Genomic DNA, 15936 nt, shown 5'->3' on the forward strand with positions numbered 1-15936 from the left:
TTGTTCCCCTTTCTTCGCTCTTCTGGATTCGACTGGCGTCCATTCCCATATTTTCCGGGCAGTAGTTTGGCCGGGTGGTGAGGGGCGTGTTAGTTGGGGGTCCTCCTCGAGTCCCAGTATAGTTGCCCCTTGCTTGCAAGCTATTTTGCGGTGGCTCCCCTGCCAGGTGAAGCTCAGAGCGAATGGGTGTAACCACCTGTATCGAACTTGCTTCTCCCTCAGGTAGGCCAGTATCGGGGCCATGCGTCTCCTTCTGTTTAGGGTGATCTGGGATAGGTCTTGGTAAAGGTAGATTTCTATGCTGTTATAAGTGATTTCCTTTGCCTTTCTGGCCTTTTCTAAAATGTGTTCTTTCAAGGTATAATAGTGTTCTTTCAAGGTATAATTGTGAAACGCCGCTAAGCCCTCTTGGCCTTGCCCCTGTTTCTTGTCCTTTTGGGCCCACTCTGTATCCTGTCAAATCGGATCTCGGTGTCCTGCTCTGCTTCCGGGAGGTCTTCAAAGATCTATCGCATGACTTGAGTCAGATCTTGGTCTTGGGTGGTCTCCGGCATGCATTTGACCCGTATATTGGATTGCCTGGACCTGTTTTCCAGGTCTTCGGCCCTTGGCTCAAGGTCATGGGTTGCTACTGCTAGGGTCTCCAAGAAGGTGTCTGCTTTCCGTACATCCTCTGTTAGCTCTTGGATGGCACTTTCGTTGATGTCTACCAACGTCTCTGCATATTTCTTGTATCCCTTCAGCCAAGTCTTCTTTTAGGGTGTGCTTTTTCCCTGCGTCAGTGATCTTCTCTATTTCTCCCAGTAGACTTAAGTGATGCGTGGGTCACAGGTCTCTCCTGGTCCTCCTGTCCGTCGCCTGTGCCAAATTCAGCTCCCCACTCCTTACTGTTGTGCCCCCCAGCTATTGTGTCCGCTTCCCTGGCCCATATTTGCTGAGGGTTCCTTCTTGCGTTTTCTTTTCCATTTTGGAGGGGACTGGCGTGTCTTTATTTTTGTTTCTTGAAATCCCTGCAGGGGGTTCGCTGTGTGGAGTTGTACCTGGGGGTGATCCGGCTAAGACAAGGCTAATACAACCGGGATCCGTGTGATGATGTCTTGTAGACTGCGATAGTGAATGGCCACCTGCGCTGTCTGGATATGCGCTTTGCCATCCCCTTTCCCCTGTGGATGCCAACGTTACGTGGGCATGCTCTGTGTGGAAATCCCCATCGGTCTCTTGGGAGGTATGGCCCCGCTGGTTGCCCAAATCCGGACTCGTCGCTGGAGGATCTGCTCAGGTGCTCCACTCGGGCGTGCGGTAGGTTGCAGCGAGGTGTTCAGTGCCCACCTTTTGGCCACTGCCAGGGGGTTGTTGCTCCCTCTCCCAGTTGTGCACCGGCTCTAGTAGCACTGATGGCTTGGGCGCCTGTTAGGTGGGGGTGAGGGGAGGTGGGGGGTTCCCTGTGTGATGCGGGGGCCTCCCGGATGGGTTGGGTCGCCCCTGTCGCTATGTGGTGGCACTTGTGAGGCTTCTGACTGGGTGCTCCTGAATGGTTGGGTCTTGATGCAGCGGTAGTCTCCGGAGCGGGGGGGCCTCTCCCATGAGGCATGGTGATGGGGCCTTCTGCGCTGCGGGAGGCACAGGCGTTCGTGCGGAGAAAGGAGGTTAAAGGGCCCTGTGTAGGCCGTATCTGTTGGTTATTCCCCCCGACAGGCTGGGGGAGTCCATCCCCTTTCCGCCCCCGCTATTTCCCCCCCATCCCCCCCCCGCACCGCACTTAACTTGTTTGGGAATCACTGCAGGGTCGGTGTTGGCCCTCGTGGATCTTGCTGGCTGGTGTAAGATTCTTTTGGAGTCATCGGCGGAGGAGAGTAGCCAGGACGGCCTCGGTAGCTGGTGTCAGCTTGGCTCGAAATCGCTTTATCCCCTCTGTATGCTGCGGGTTCTTGGCTGGGAGTGACCGTAGTTTGCCGGTTGGCCTGGGGAAGTCCTAGCGCTTCGCCTTCCTGCGGCCTCCGGAGTCTGTATGCGTTGTGTCCCCTTTATCTAGGGAGAGGTCTGGATCTGTCAGGTGCCCACCTACACTGGGCCCCAGCTGTAAGCGAGGGAGGTCCGTGCGGAGGGACCGGCACTGGGGTGCCCCGCCACTCCTCGGTGAGCCCCTGCTGGTATTCTGGTGGGCCTTGGCACTAGGGACGCGGGGCTTGGCTGGCAGCACTGCATCTCCGATTCTTCTTGTAGATCGCGACACAGGTCTCCTCTGTCGGAGAGGCAAGTGTTGATGGGCAAAGGGGGGTTGGGGGGGGCTCGTCAGCAGCGTTCTCCTTTTGTGGTGTAACGACAGGGAGTAGGACCAGGCTGGCCCCACAAGTGCAGCGGATGAGGATATTTTCGGGAGTCGCTTCTTAGACAAACGGGTCTGCGTTGTTCAGTGTGGGTCCCCTCGCAGGAGGGCGGGACTCGAGGTAGTAGCCGTCTGGGCTAGAGGTGCTCCGCAGATCCCGTCTCGAGTCGCTCCTAGGTGGCATGTTGTGGGGTATTCTGCCTCCCTGTTTCCGGCATTTGGCGTGTGGGGGACGGGACCTCCCTCGCCCAAGGACGGATTCCCCAGCAGGCGTCGGGGACATTGCAGGCCATCGCCACCCTGTATGCGGTGCTTGTCCCGTTCCTGGGGTGTCGGGAGCAGAGCTTTTGTCGCCCCAAGGGATCTTCCTTTATTTAAGTGATACGCACTGCTGCTTTTGAGCTACTAATTGCTTTTTCTAAACGGGTGCTCGGAGGACATGCTGCTCAGCAAAGCGCGGCCATCTTGGAATCCCACTGGCCTCATTCTTAACCTACCTATTATGCTGGTTAACATTCTTCCTCGCTTCTAACCTGCCTCTCTCCCTCACTTCCTCCAACACTTGTGTATAGGCGCGTTAGAAATGCCATATCGTATCGTATATCATGCTCACATTGTGAGCACAGCTGGCCGTACCCCATACCTGCACTTAAAAATGTCCGATGTTGATTGTCCGTAATCTTTGTGTCCACTTATATATTGTCCCCGGTGACTGTTCCAATTACTTCCCTTCACAAACTCATAAGAACATCCCTCAAACTCACCCCATTGTAAGAAGCTTGCTGCTTCCCTTCAAATCTGATTTCTTATCTATTCTACTTTCTTTTGTGATCAAAAGAACATTGTTCCTCGTATACATTTAAAAAAATAAACTACTGGACAGGTTTACCCCAAACCAGAAACAAAATATTGTAATGCTTTGTGCCCAAGTAGTTATTTATTTGGTCCAATCGGTCAGTGTTTTTTCTCGGAGAAAAAGAAGTTGCGTTTCTCCAGCTCTGCCTTGCACCAGTCACATGTATTGAAAGCCCCAGTTAATTTGGTGCTGTTACCTTCTAGCTTCTGATACAAATCTTAGTCCAAATGTTCCATAAGAGTGGAAGTTGTGACCAACATCTTTTTGGGAAAATGGGGTGATTTAATCCGGATCAGTCAGTCAAAAATTGTAAGCAAGTATCATTTTGCGAAAAGTCTGCAAACGCAGGCTTCACTTTAACTATCGCCACCGTGTGGTGGGCCTGTAGGAGAATCCTTTGGAGCCAAGTTGCGCATGCCACCTAGTAGCCGCCACTGGAATTCACCTTCAGTTCAGAGCCACGACGGTGACCACATCAAATTAGGCAATACTAACTCTATCTTGGGTTTATAAAGCAATGTATATAGTAGCACTGACCTGTAAGAAGAGACGGACCATTTCCCAGAGCAAAAGGCTTGCATGTGTATTTTGTATTTGTTTTATTTGTAACGCGCACCGTCAGGCCCAGAGGCATAAGGGCGCAACTTTGGACATGGTTACATGACGAGCATACATATATTCACATTTTAGATACAGTGCAAAGTATTCAGAGCATACAGCAATATACATCATTTACAGAGTAGAGATTAGATCCGGCGTTTTACTGGGGCAGGGCTCCCAGGTACATAAGAAATCTGAGTTTCAAAGCTGATTGAAGAGCCAGGATTTCGTTTTGGACTTGAAGGCACTAAAGCATTCTTCTGATCTGATGGTGAGGGGGAGGGCATTCCAAAGCTTGGAAGCTAGGACGGGGAAGCTTGATCCACCCGCTTTTTGTAGTTTGAACCTAGGGATAGTTAAACAGTGGGTCTGGGCGGTTCTTTGAGGGCGAGTAGGCGCGTGGCGGGATAGCCGGCTGCATAGATACGGGCGGGGGGGAGGGGGGGAATTGGTTGGCTAGGCATTTGTGGGTCATTTGCATACCCACAACGCCTCGCTGTTGTGTTTATCAACTGGAAGTAACTTCAAGCGATAGCGTTGTGTGAACTTGGCTCAAATGTTTTTTTTTTTAAAACCATTAAACCGAACATAACTTTTTTGTGTGTGTAAGTATATATGTATTTGCTCCAGAAAAGAGTGAAGACCTACTGCTGTCACCTTACCATTCAGAACGAGGTGGAAAGGCTACACAGAGGTTACTTTTCTCCCTCTTAGTACTGTGGGTTCTCAGCCTAATGACGAAATATTCAAAGTCTGCGAATTTAAAAAAGACAGAGAAACCATGGTGAACTATAGTTACAGTGGCATGTCTTGAAGTTCGATTCTTTCATAACAGAAACCTGTTCTTGAATCCAATACGGCTGACTGGCGTTTAACCGGTTATAAAGGTTTAATTGACTGACCTGCTGAAGTTGGGTCCCTTATGAGTGTTTGATGCGTGTGTGTACTGTGGCAGAAATGCATGTGCTTGAAATGTGCCATTTCTCCCCCACCCTGTTACGTTGTGGTGGCAGTCATTGTAGGGATATCAACCATGTCCTAAATCAGATACGCAATAGCCCCCATGCACTTCACAGGCTTGATCTGGTACCTTCTATTTTTCCATTCAGGGTTTTGGCTTCTTTGGACCATACTCATTCTCTTCAGCTGCTGCTGTGCATACAGACACCGCCGTGCCAAACTGCGCCTACAGCAGCAGCAGCGCCAGAGGGAGATTAACCTCATCGCCTACCACGGTGCCTGCAACTATCCCCCTTCTATGCTGGATCTTGGTGAGTAGTAACCCACCACGCAATATGAGTGCCTCTGTCACTCTGACTGCTCCCTCTTGGGAAGGAAGGATCCATTAGAGACCTTCCTCATCTTTCAAAAACTCCATCCTTTTCCCTGCACCGCTATAAATTCATAGCAGAAATAGTTGCGTTATATCTCCATCCCAAGTTCACTGCACATCTGGATGCACGTCAGTTCTTCATTCATTGACTGGGTTTTACTTTCTCTACCCTCACTAAAACATTGCTGAAATGAAATTTCTTTTATTTAAGCTCTGACATTTAAATGTTCCTTTATGTATTTAGGATGGTTACTCTAATGTGTGTATTTGTGTTCTTCTTTTCTCTCCTTCTCCAGGGATGTTGGCATCTTTCAAGTTGCCAGCATATGAGGAGGTGGCACATCGTCCAAGCACCCCACCTCCGCCTTACAGTGCCATTCTCACCCAAATGAGTGGGCCAAACACCCGCCTTGAGTCCAGTACCATGACCCCTTCACCAAGCTCTGAAAACTACACCACCTGTTCATGTGAGTCGAGTACAGTTACCTCCCCCAGCAGCACCTCTGTCTCTGTGCAAGTTACTGATGAGACTGATACGAGTCATGCCAGCACTCCCAGCGAAGACGCTAGCAGACCTCTGAGCGGAGATACCTTGAGTGCCAGCCCTGGCATTGAAGATCTGGATGTCACGGATTCCACTGTGGAGCCTGCACCCAGGGACTACCCGCCTTCGAAGCAGACAGTGTTTTCCTCCTATGTCGACTTCTTTGAGGTCGACTGTCATCACTGCTCTGACATTGAGGAAGAGGATGAAGAGGAAGGTGACGAAGAGCATTTCAGGCATCGACGGCTCACTGGTGATTCTGGAATAGAAGTATGTCGCTGTCAGGTCCAGGGAGAGGAAGGCGAAGAGAGTGAAGAGGAACTCCACCTGCTGCATGACAGCCCGGGCTGCTCGGGCCGACTGAAGGGGATCGGCGACCCTCCACACGTGGACGCTGCACTGCCCTCGGAGTGCGAGAGCCTGTGCACCCATCAAGAAGGCAAGGAGCTTGATCCGCCGGTTCAGCCTGTGTGAACACAAGATCAAGAAAGGCAGAGCACGTAAGCTTCAATGGGCTAGAAGGAGCAATTGGTAGTGCCCCTCTTGCAGCCAGCCCATCTTGGAGGAATCTGTCTAATCCAACTGCTGCAATGTAGAGGAAAGGCACTGTTGGCACCTGGTGGATCTGCAGACAGGTGAACTCTTTGAGAAGCTCAGGCCCTGCTGCATAGTCTCTGCTTTGGAGCCACTTGATGTGTGCTCTGTTTGGCTAATTGCCATATGGACTCTGTGCTCTTAATCCAATCTCTAGCAGGCAGGAATCTACCTTCTGTCACCATGCCGGTCTTCCTGCAGTAGCTTTCTGGTGAAGGGGCTTCTTAGCTTCCCTCTGTGCGATGATGGGGCAGCCATAAACGCATAATTATGAATTAAATGTGGACTGTCCCTTGTCCTGCACCCCTTTACATCAGTGGAGGAAGGCCTCGAAGCAGGAGCTGTGGGGACATGCAATAGCATAGATACAGGAGATTGCTGATCATGCAACGGTTGGCTATTCACAATGGCCTAATTCTGTATCTAATTCTGTAACGCGCATTCGTGACTGGTGAAATGAGTTTTAAGCTGTGTTCAGTTCTCAGGGAGTAGGCTTTTGTCACCAACAAACCCACCATACCAATTGCCACTGATCACATAAAGGTGTCTCAACTGTGCACAGGTTACTTTTTATAACTACCGTATAACCACTATAGAAGGGTCCGCCTATAGCACTGGTCTCCCGATCGTAGCACATATGGAAGGCAGTGTTTTCAGAAAGTGGGGGTGATTTGTAGAAAGGAGCGTTTGGCTGTGTCCGTGTATTTAGTGCTGGGAATTAAGCACATTTATGGCATTGAATTAATTCTAACAAGCAGGAGTTTCATCCTCTCCCTCCCCAGCTCATAAATATACCAGCAGTAATTAGTCGGGTGAAGGAGGGAAAAGGAAGGTGAGCATATTTCATGTTTGCGCACATGAAGGATTTTCCGACATTAAATGTGCTGCACATTATTTTCACGAGGGGATGCTGAAGCTGCTTGGTGCTTCATACACCTGGTTGTGTAGCTTGACCAGGTCTGTTGAAGTCCTCGTTAAGGAGTGATTGATCTGTCGGGCGGTTCTGGCCCACTGATCTTTTGTAAGAACAATTGGTTCTTTACTGTGCGTGTGTATACTCCATCTTAGACTCTGTCATTTGGTACGAAGACCTCTAGGTTTGAGCTGTATGAAAATTGATTGGGCGTCTGTGCCCGCAGCATTATGACTTTCTTGGCAGGAGCTTCCAGAGAATATGTGGTGAAGGGAAGATTGATTCTGGACATCACCCTTGCCTTTGAAATGCGGAGGACTGGCCCCCCCCACTTGAGGCGATTGCGCATATTGGAGGATGTTGTCTGGTTGAAGTGCAGATTCTCACAACCTACTTACTCTTCTCTTGGCTTTGGTATTTGACAGGACTTTAATCAAAGATATTTTTCGCAAGGATGTTCCAGTTGGGTGGCGCCATGAATTATACCTACAGAATGTGGATGCCAAGAGTGACCTCTCGGACAGTAGGATGTTCTCTGGTTTGTAGTCTCTGCTCTGTGGGATATTCACCTGTGTAGCATTATCTCGCTATTAAAGAGACATTTAAATGACTTGCCTCAGATAAGTTATTTTTCATAACTGCATAAAAATACAGCGCCTCCTTATGCAACGCCTCTTGCTTTGGACCAATTGAGCGCTTCTGTCTACTTTGAATTTGTTTGTGTCTTAGTATTCTGTGTGGGAAGAGTGGGTGAGACCGTCCTAACGGGTCACGCTAATGTGGTGTCCCTCAACTGCTGCATTACCCATCTCCCCAAGTCTGTCTCTAGATACAGCATGCACTGTGTTTTTCCTTGTGAAAGTAACCTCACACAGCTGTCTTGGGTAATAGGGAGGGTATCATTTTGGTGGCAGCCTTTTTCTAATTTTAGGATCACAGAGATGCATATGAAACACTTGCGCACCACTCCCACATAAAGCCACAATCTTAGAGTACAGACCTCCATCGTATGGGGAGTATCTAAGGTGTAGTCAACTCAACCTAGAAGTGGGCTTCTGCATAGTGAGCCTTGCCCTTAGCATAGTGGGCGATCTTCTGCAAACTGTCTCTGCCAGCCCGTTGCTCCATCTGCGTAGTGAACTGAAAGGGTGTCCACCCGATCGTGCTCTCTACTCTTATGCCACCCTCTATTACTCCTAGCACCCAGGTAGATGTATGCTTATGGGGGAGAATTGAGGGGCGACAACCTGCCCCATGCCACTGTTTAGTGAGGTCGACAGCGGCATTCCTGGCACCTCTGTCAGAACTCTGCACCCCAATTCATAGTAAGACTTTACCACTCTCCCCACTTCCCTCCCCACTACCTCTCTCCTGTATTCTCTACAGTGCTTTTACATGCTGCATGGGTTGCTTTAGGCATGAAACCCACAAACGCAGTTCCTGTATGAGATTAATTGGATAAGTGTGTCCAGTATCTCCAGGCCATTGAACAAGTCTCCTGACTTAACGGCTTTGCCCATATGGCAAGAGAATAACTCCTTAGCTTGGTGGAAAAAAGCAAAAAGGCAGGCTCCCCAATTGACCCCCCTACCCCCCCGGCATCAATAAATCAATCCTTACACAGGGTATACCATTGGAAAGCTACCAAAACCTCTTAAATATATCATTCAACCCGGAGCATGATATATTTGATAGCCCCTTATGTCCTTGAGGAGTGGTTTATGTGGAATACTTCTCAAACTACAGACCTATCTCAAACATCCCCTATCCAGCTAAACTATTAAGAGACCTAGGTCTACAAACAAACACTGGAACACGTAGAAAATCATCAACTATTGGATAAGGCTCAAGTAGGCTTCAGACCATGAGATGGGTGGAGACGGGACGGCCTAAAGACAAATGCAGATACAAACTGCACTGATCTTACTCAACCTCTCCGCGGCATTGGACACAATCAACCATAACGTCCTCAAGAGACTGGAAGAAATGGGGATTGCTGGCACGGCGCTGCTCGTGAATAAATCTTTGACTGAAATAAACAGTATGGATGAAACCATTCAAATCCAAACTGTGGGACCCCAACTGTGGCGTACTACAAGGATCCTCGTTATCCCTGCTTCCCTTCAACATCAATATGACGCCACCAGCCTTATCAAGACACGGCTACACTTGCTACAATTAACTATGCAGATGATCTCCAAATCCTCTACAAATTCAGTGATAAACAAGAGAACACAACGCTAATAGATTGTCTCAAAGAACTCTAACAATGGATGAACACTAACGCCTCAAACAACCCCGAAATCATGATTACAACCAAGGAAGCAACCAATGCATCCCATGGCCCACAGAACTGTGAACACCACCCACACAATCCTAAAGAACGAGTTAACCCTAGAACCACAAGTAAACGTGATGATTAAGAAATCTTTCTGGCTTCTACACCCAATCAAATAAATTCTACCATTCCTCTCCTTAAAGCACCAAAACGCCAGCCAGGATAGACTACGCCAACAGCTCATACCTCGGAATACCAGGCTATTTGTTGAGGAAACTTCAACGAATACAGAATTCAACCGCCAGACTTCTCAAACTCTCACAAGGGGACCACATCACACCAGTGCTAAGGTTGCTACATTGGCTCCCACTCAAAAAGCAAATCCCCTTCAAAACAATGTGTATACTACATGGATCGACCCAGTGGGGAGTAAAATGGATCCGAGTGGCGGGCAGGGGAGGCGTCTGAATGGAAGGGGTGGTATTGAGACCTAGGGTGTGCCCACAGCGATGGAGTGCCTAAGATTTAAACCCGGGTGGAGTGAGAGAGGCGGAGACCCTGCTCTTGCACTGATGGACCACAAGGCATGGAGAACATACCACCCCCGATGGAAGTGTGGGGGTGGTAATTGCAGCAGAAATTTAATGGGGAAGGAATTTGGGCGGCACTTAGTCAGAGCTGCAGGGTTAGAAAAGGGACTTCTATTAAAAACTCACTTAAATGCAACCATACATACTTGAACACAACAAACAACTTTCACTTCACTACACCACCACCACAATGATACAAATCACAGTCTCGCCCAACACCATATGGCGGCTACCAACAGAAACACACCTATGCTCAGTGATCTGTGTCACCGAACTGTTGTCACAGCTCTTGCTATTTGTTACCGCTTGGTCCTATTAACTTACCCTCCTTGCCTTAGAGATATAACAGAGCGCCAAGAAACCATCCAGGTGGCAACATTGCATGATATAAGAACCTTCAACATAACATGGTTAACAGCAGTGGGCATGGCTAGATAAAGGTGTTTTTTTAAAATCGTCTCAAGCTAGATTCTTATCCGAAGGTTGTGTGGTGCAAATCCTGCAACAGTGAAATGTGGTGACCCACTCTTATTGGGTGATGTGAAGAATGACCTGCAAAACACATGTAACAAAGTAGTGTTTAACCCTCATACCTTCAACACAGCCCCGTTGCGTAGGTGTCCTAATCGGGCAGTTCCACTTCAACTGAAAAGGAAATGGCGGCTCTTAAATGCTAAGATGGATAATGAGTTGACAGCTTCCCGCAACCCATAAGACTGGGGCTTCCCCCATTCTAAGGCTACTTTGCCGTGGGTTTCAATGATCGGTATAAAATTATCAGTATGGTCACTTAAGTGAGGAGTGTAACCCTTTTGCAGGACAACTGGTCTCTTCAGGAATCCTTGGTCTATTCTAATCTGAATCGCACATGTTCACCTTTGGACTCGCAGTTGATTGGTTATATTGCCTAGGTAGCTCTGTTCTTGCTCTCCCCTCCTAGATCTAGCCACGTGCAGGAATTTAGGTTTCTCTCTGGGGGTCTAGTTTGCTCTCCTTGATCTCTTGTGCTTTTTATTTAGCCCCCCCCCCCTTATTGTTGCTGCACGGACATACTTTTTTGTAGGCTGGCCAAAAACAAGTACCTGATAATCAAAATGCTGATCTACGATTTTGAGGAGGCTAAAATTGAATGTTGAGGTATGCACTAAATAGCAGTATTTGGGAGCTGGCAGTGTAGTGAACGATTTGAGGAGGAAAGATGACGCTAAAACCTGCAAAGTGGCAAAAGCAACACATTGTACTTGGTTGAAGGAGCAGTCCGGTAAGCTAAACAGTCTACAAATTAAACTCCTTTTATGTTGAGAGTTCTTATGGGTTTCTAGGTTTGTGCCTTTCCCGGTCATCTGTAGTAGGATCCAAGATTTCCAGTCTAGCCTGACATTGATTGAAATCTGAACAGTGGTGCAATTTGGAATCTTAGGACAACCTTGACATTTTGCCAGCACAGCTACTCCATTCTAGACGGTCTGCAGCGCTGTCAGGACTTGTGGTTGTGTTCCCTTCTCCCCGCCTCAGGCATCTTCCAGAAGCCAGCATCAATGCAGAGGATCTAGGCAGTGATTGTTCAATGTAAACTAGATATGTTGATGCCACTTCCCCCTTCAACCAATGTCCACGTAGGTAATGGACAAATAGTTCACCTATTGAAACAAAAGGCCACTTCTATCTTGAACACAGAAGTGGAGGCGGGGGGAGTTCACTGTCGCGCCTCTTATAGTACGAGGGAGCGGGCAGAAATGTAGCCTTCTCTGGACTCTAATAGGTGTGGTCTATCAGTAAGCAGTTCCACGAACGCAAATGTGAGGAAAGTCCCTTCTTTATGCTCTTTTTATTAAGTGACTCCAGCTCTGCCATCTAGTGACTCCACCAATCACACATTGGAGAATGCCCCTAGCAATCCATTGAGTGATCCAGGAACCTTGCACCAGTCACATGTATGAAAAGCTCCAGTTAATCTTGGTCCTGGTTCATACAACGGAATCTAGTCTCCATTCTTAACTTGTCTGCTTCTGCCCCCTGAGTTCCAGCACTGGTACCTCACAGTAACTGCATGCATCCATGCTAGAAAATGCACTTTAATGTGCCTAGTTAATGCGCCAGGAAGGGGAAAACAGTGGGTGCTGAGGTAATTGGACAGAGACTGGTTTTTGGTCTATATAGACGGGAAGCACGAGGAATGCAGCAGCGACATATAGTTGAGGATTAAGAGTAGGGACTCTTTGGCCAGAGTGGTTGAATCTGGTCATTGACAGGCATTTGACAGCTAGGAGGTGGTAACATGCATGTGTAGGGGACTGCAACTTAGGTGTGTATAGAAAGCCACATCAGGATGCCGGAGTGCAGCTGCATGTAGGAGCAATTGCGTGCACTAGGCTGCATTGGACTTCTGCAAGCATCGTAGGTCAGACCCTGTTGGAATGCTTTCAGGGTAGGGTTTATCAGGATGTGCCGAGTGAAAATGCTCATGCATGGAGCAGCATGCTCTTGAGCTGCTGGCTCCCAGTGTTCTCTCCAGCATGTAATCCTGCACTAAGATAAGGCATGTGTCCCCAACATGTAAAACTGCCCATGGTCAGTTGTAAAGCTTATCTGATTTCCCTTCCCCCCCCCCACGCCCCTGTATATATCCCTCCTGCCCCCTGTAGATGACCACTGGATGTGGATTTCTTTCTTTGTTAGCAACAGATCTGAACCGTGTAATGTACTGATTATTTTGATCATGTTCCTGACTAAAACCAGAGCAGTTCAAGCTTCTTATTAGTTTCAGGGCATATTTACACTTTCTTGATGAGCCAATGCTGTGTTCTAATGTTGATTTGCTTATTAGCACCTGGGACGGGGGAGCCAGCCAATCTAATTGTTCTGATTGTCAGCTGAATCCCAAGACCTTTGCCTGTGTTCCGAGTAGCCTGAGAGCTGCTCCTTTCCCCAACTACCTCCGCATCTCGCTGGCTGCCATGGAAATGGAAGAGGGGCTCCGTATGGACTCCGGTCTTCCAGCTCCACGTCACCATCTTGGGTAAGCAATCAATTGTCATCCAGTATTTTCGGCTGCAGTCTCTGATTTGAGGCTGGCAAAAATAAACGCAAACTAACTTGCACATGTTTCACTTCACCAGGTCGGTTTTTGGACAGTAGTCCTGTATGCAGGATTAGGTGTGACACGTCTTGGGATAGAAAGATGTACCCATGCACAAGAGTAATATTGCCAATTCACTCATCCTTCGTATAATTTGTGTTAGGGAGATTGATCATTTGTATGCTTCATCCCCTCCTAGTGAGACCCCCGGCATGTTTTGCTGGACTTCTGGAACTACTTTTTCCCTTTAATCCTGAATGAGTGGAGCCTTTTTTTCACTCATTCATTCTTATGGGCTCTGTCTTTTGGAATTTTCCTCCATATCTCTTAGGGCATCTGTATTCTAATGTTGCAGCTCCTTATGGGCAGTGTTGCTGGGAACCCTTTGGGCTCTTATTTGATATTCTCTATGTATCCTAACTTTGTACTGATCTTAGTATCACTCATATTAGGAGAGCTTGGCACACCCCACCTCATTTGGAGTACCTTCTGCTCCTGTGATTTTATGTCACATAGCCTGCTGTAAAAATTAACAATGACTATGTTCAACCTCCAGAGACATGTCTAAGTCCCTTAACAAGAGTGCAGGACTTCATGAACAGAAGAAGATTGTCTAGACGAGTAGCGTCCGTTCTTGGTGCTGCAAAAAAAGGCGCCAAAACCGCAGTGACCAGGGAAGTTGCTGAAATCTGTGCCAGAGGGACTTCATCAAGACTGCTGCTGAGATCCCGTCCGTTGTCCTGCTTTTCGTCACCAGGCCAAAGAATCCAGAGGTCGGGTTCAGTGCTGACTCATCGAGGAGAATCCAGCAATTAACATTTCTTCAAACAAAAGGTGTTGCTTGCTTTCTGTAATCTTAAAAGTCGCTCCAGAGCGTTAATGTGCACGTAGAGGTGTTCTGGGTAAACGCCTCTTACCTACGACCCAAGCTGTTGCTTGTGTCCCTTTTAGCAAGTCTCCATCTTAATGTGTCTTACAGACTCTGAAATATCCACAGAAGTTTTCGTTGTTCTGCTGCTTGTTAAGCGACACCTCTCTGAACTGCCTTTAGCTAGGGTTGCGTTTTGGACTTTAAAAGCCGTACTGCGCAATGAAACTGCCTATAGAACCTTAAGCTCTGCTAGTGTTGTACTAACCATTTGTTTTTCTTCGTAAAAGTCATTATTTTATGTGGTTGTGCTAACTAAATACAATGACCTTATTATTTTGTGTGCGTGCAACATTACGGTAGAACTGTCTTTTGTGTCGAAAGCTGTAACAATTGTATCCGTGAGCAACTACACACTAAGCAGTGGCCTTGGAAAGTGTCTTAGAGTGATCTTGCGTTTTGGTTAATTGTATTTTAAATCTATCTTGTGTAAATATAATATATATTTTAATCTACATTTATTGAGTGTTTCTTTGAGTTGCATTACTAACTCGGTTCAGTGTACTTACCTACAGCTCATATCTTCCACTTAAGCCTGACTTCTCTGCCACTTTACCAAGGTTCCATGAATAGTACAGATTGATATCAAAAGTTGAATCTACAAACCACTGGGATAGTGTTGTAAAGTCTACCTCACAATGGACTTTGTAAAAATGCCTGTAACCATTTACGTACATGGAAATCCCAGCAGGGGGATACCTGTTCTAACATTTTATGTGAGCATGCTACCACGTGAGTATGGAGTGTATCCTTGGATTGCAGAAACAATGTTTTGTCCTGGAAATTGCAAGGGCTTGCTCTACTCCTAGAAGTTATGCATTCTGGTTAATGCATCCACTTTCCTGGTCTTTGGGGCTGAGCGATGTGCACATTTCAATGAAAAGCAAAGGAGAGCGGCCACTGTTTGTCTTTGCGTGAGATACGGCTGTAAAGGAGTTCTTGTGCTCAGGACACCTGGATTATATGACTTTCTCCTACCAGATGTCTGTTCAGAGAATACTGCCTTAATGGCTGGCACATCTGGAGCATGGGATAATTGTTTGGATTAAGCAAGCGTTGTGGACTTGGACTGCAGCAGGCTTGTTTTGCCTTTTTGAATATGGACGCTGGATAATGAACTCTTCCCTTCACTGTTCTCCAAACACCACTCTCATCCTTTGGGTGGTGAGCAAATTATTATTCAAGTGTTTATTGAGCATGGATATAGCTTCAGGAAGCAACAGAGCATTTTACAATCTTAGTGAGGGAAGCAGAGGAAAACACAGAGTAGGTTGCTAACTGGAGCGGGTGGCCGGGCAGCAAGGGATCTACAAACAACCAGGGGGAAACAGTAAGTAGCAGATCACTGAGTAGAGGGTGAATGGACTTTGTTGCTTTGGGAGCAAGTCAAAGACCTCACAGGAGGCAGGGTAGCATTGGGAAGTGGTGTGATTTGACACCAATGGGTTTGTGGGGTGATACTCCACACCATTAATGTTGTGGGAACTGAGATCTGGCTTTTACTACTACTGGCAACATTGAAATATTGAAATTTATCCCACATTAGTGTAAAAGTGCCATTAAATAATAAACATTGAACTAAAATTAACCCCTTCTCATCTAACTACTGCTCAATGAATGAAAAAGCATAATGCCATTCTGCAGGTCAGACAGGAACAATGCATCCTCCAAAGTGGAATGTCATGGAAGCAGCAACATAGTGAGCATTTTCAGAACAACTTGGAAGAGGAGTCATTGTTGTTGCATTAAAAAGTAATACCTACAAGTTGAACTCTCCAGCCCTTTAAACATGCCCACAAACGGAAGCAAACTCATTCCAAACATTGTAGTCAGTTTTTGCATATAGTTTGGATAATGTGTTCGAACGTTACTGTGTTCTGTGCGACAGTCTCTAA

At 47.3% G+C, this 15936-nt stretch overlaps 1 protein-coding gene across 1 annotated transcript in view; it reads left to right on the top strand.

Annotated features, from left to right (window-relative positions):
- Nucleotides 1-7776, top strand: part of WBP1 (WW domain binding protein 1) — a 59018-nt gene extending 51242 nt beyond the window's left edge. The window contains exons 3-4 of the mRNA XM_069632480.1: nt 4892-5053; nt 5412-7776. Of these exons, the coding sequence (XP_069488581.1) occupies nt 4892-5053; nt 5412-6133 (884 nt within the window). The 3' untranslated portion in view covers nt 6134-7776. The remainder of the gene's footprint in view (nt 1-4891; nt 5054-5411) is intronic.
- Nucleotides 7777-15936: the final 8160 nt, after the last annotated feature.

Source organism: Ambystoma mexicanum, chromosome 6q, assembly GCF_040938575.1.
Source record: "Ambystoma mexicanum isolate Mex_15411 chromosome 6q, UKY_AmexF1_1, whole genome shotgun sequence".
NCBI classification, from domain to species: Eukaryota; Metazoa; Chordata; class Amphibia; order Caudata; family Ambystomatidae; genus Ambystoma; species Ambystoma mexicanum.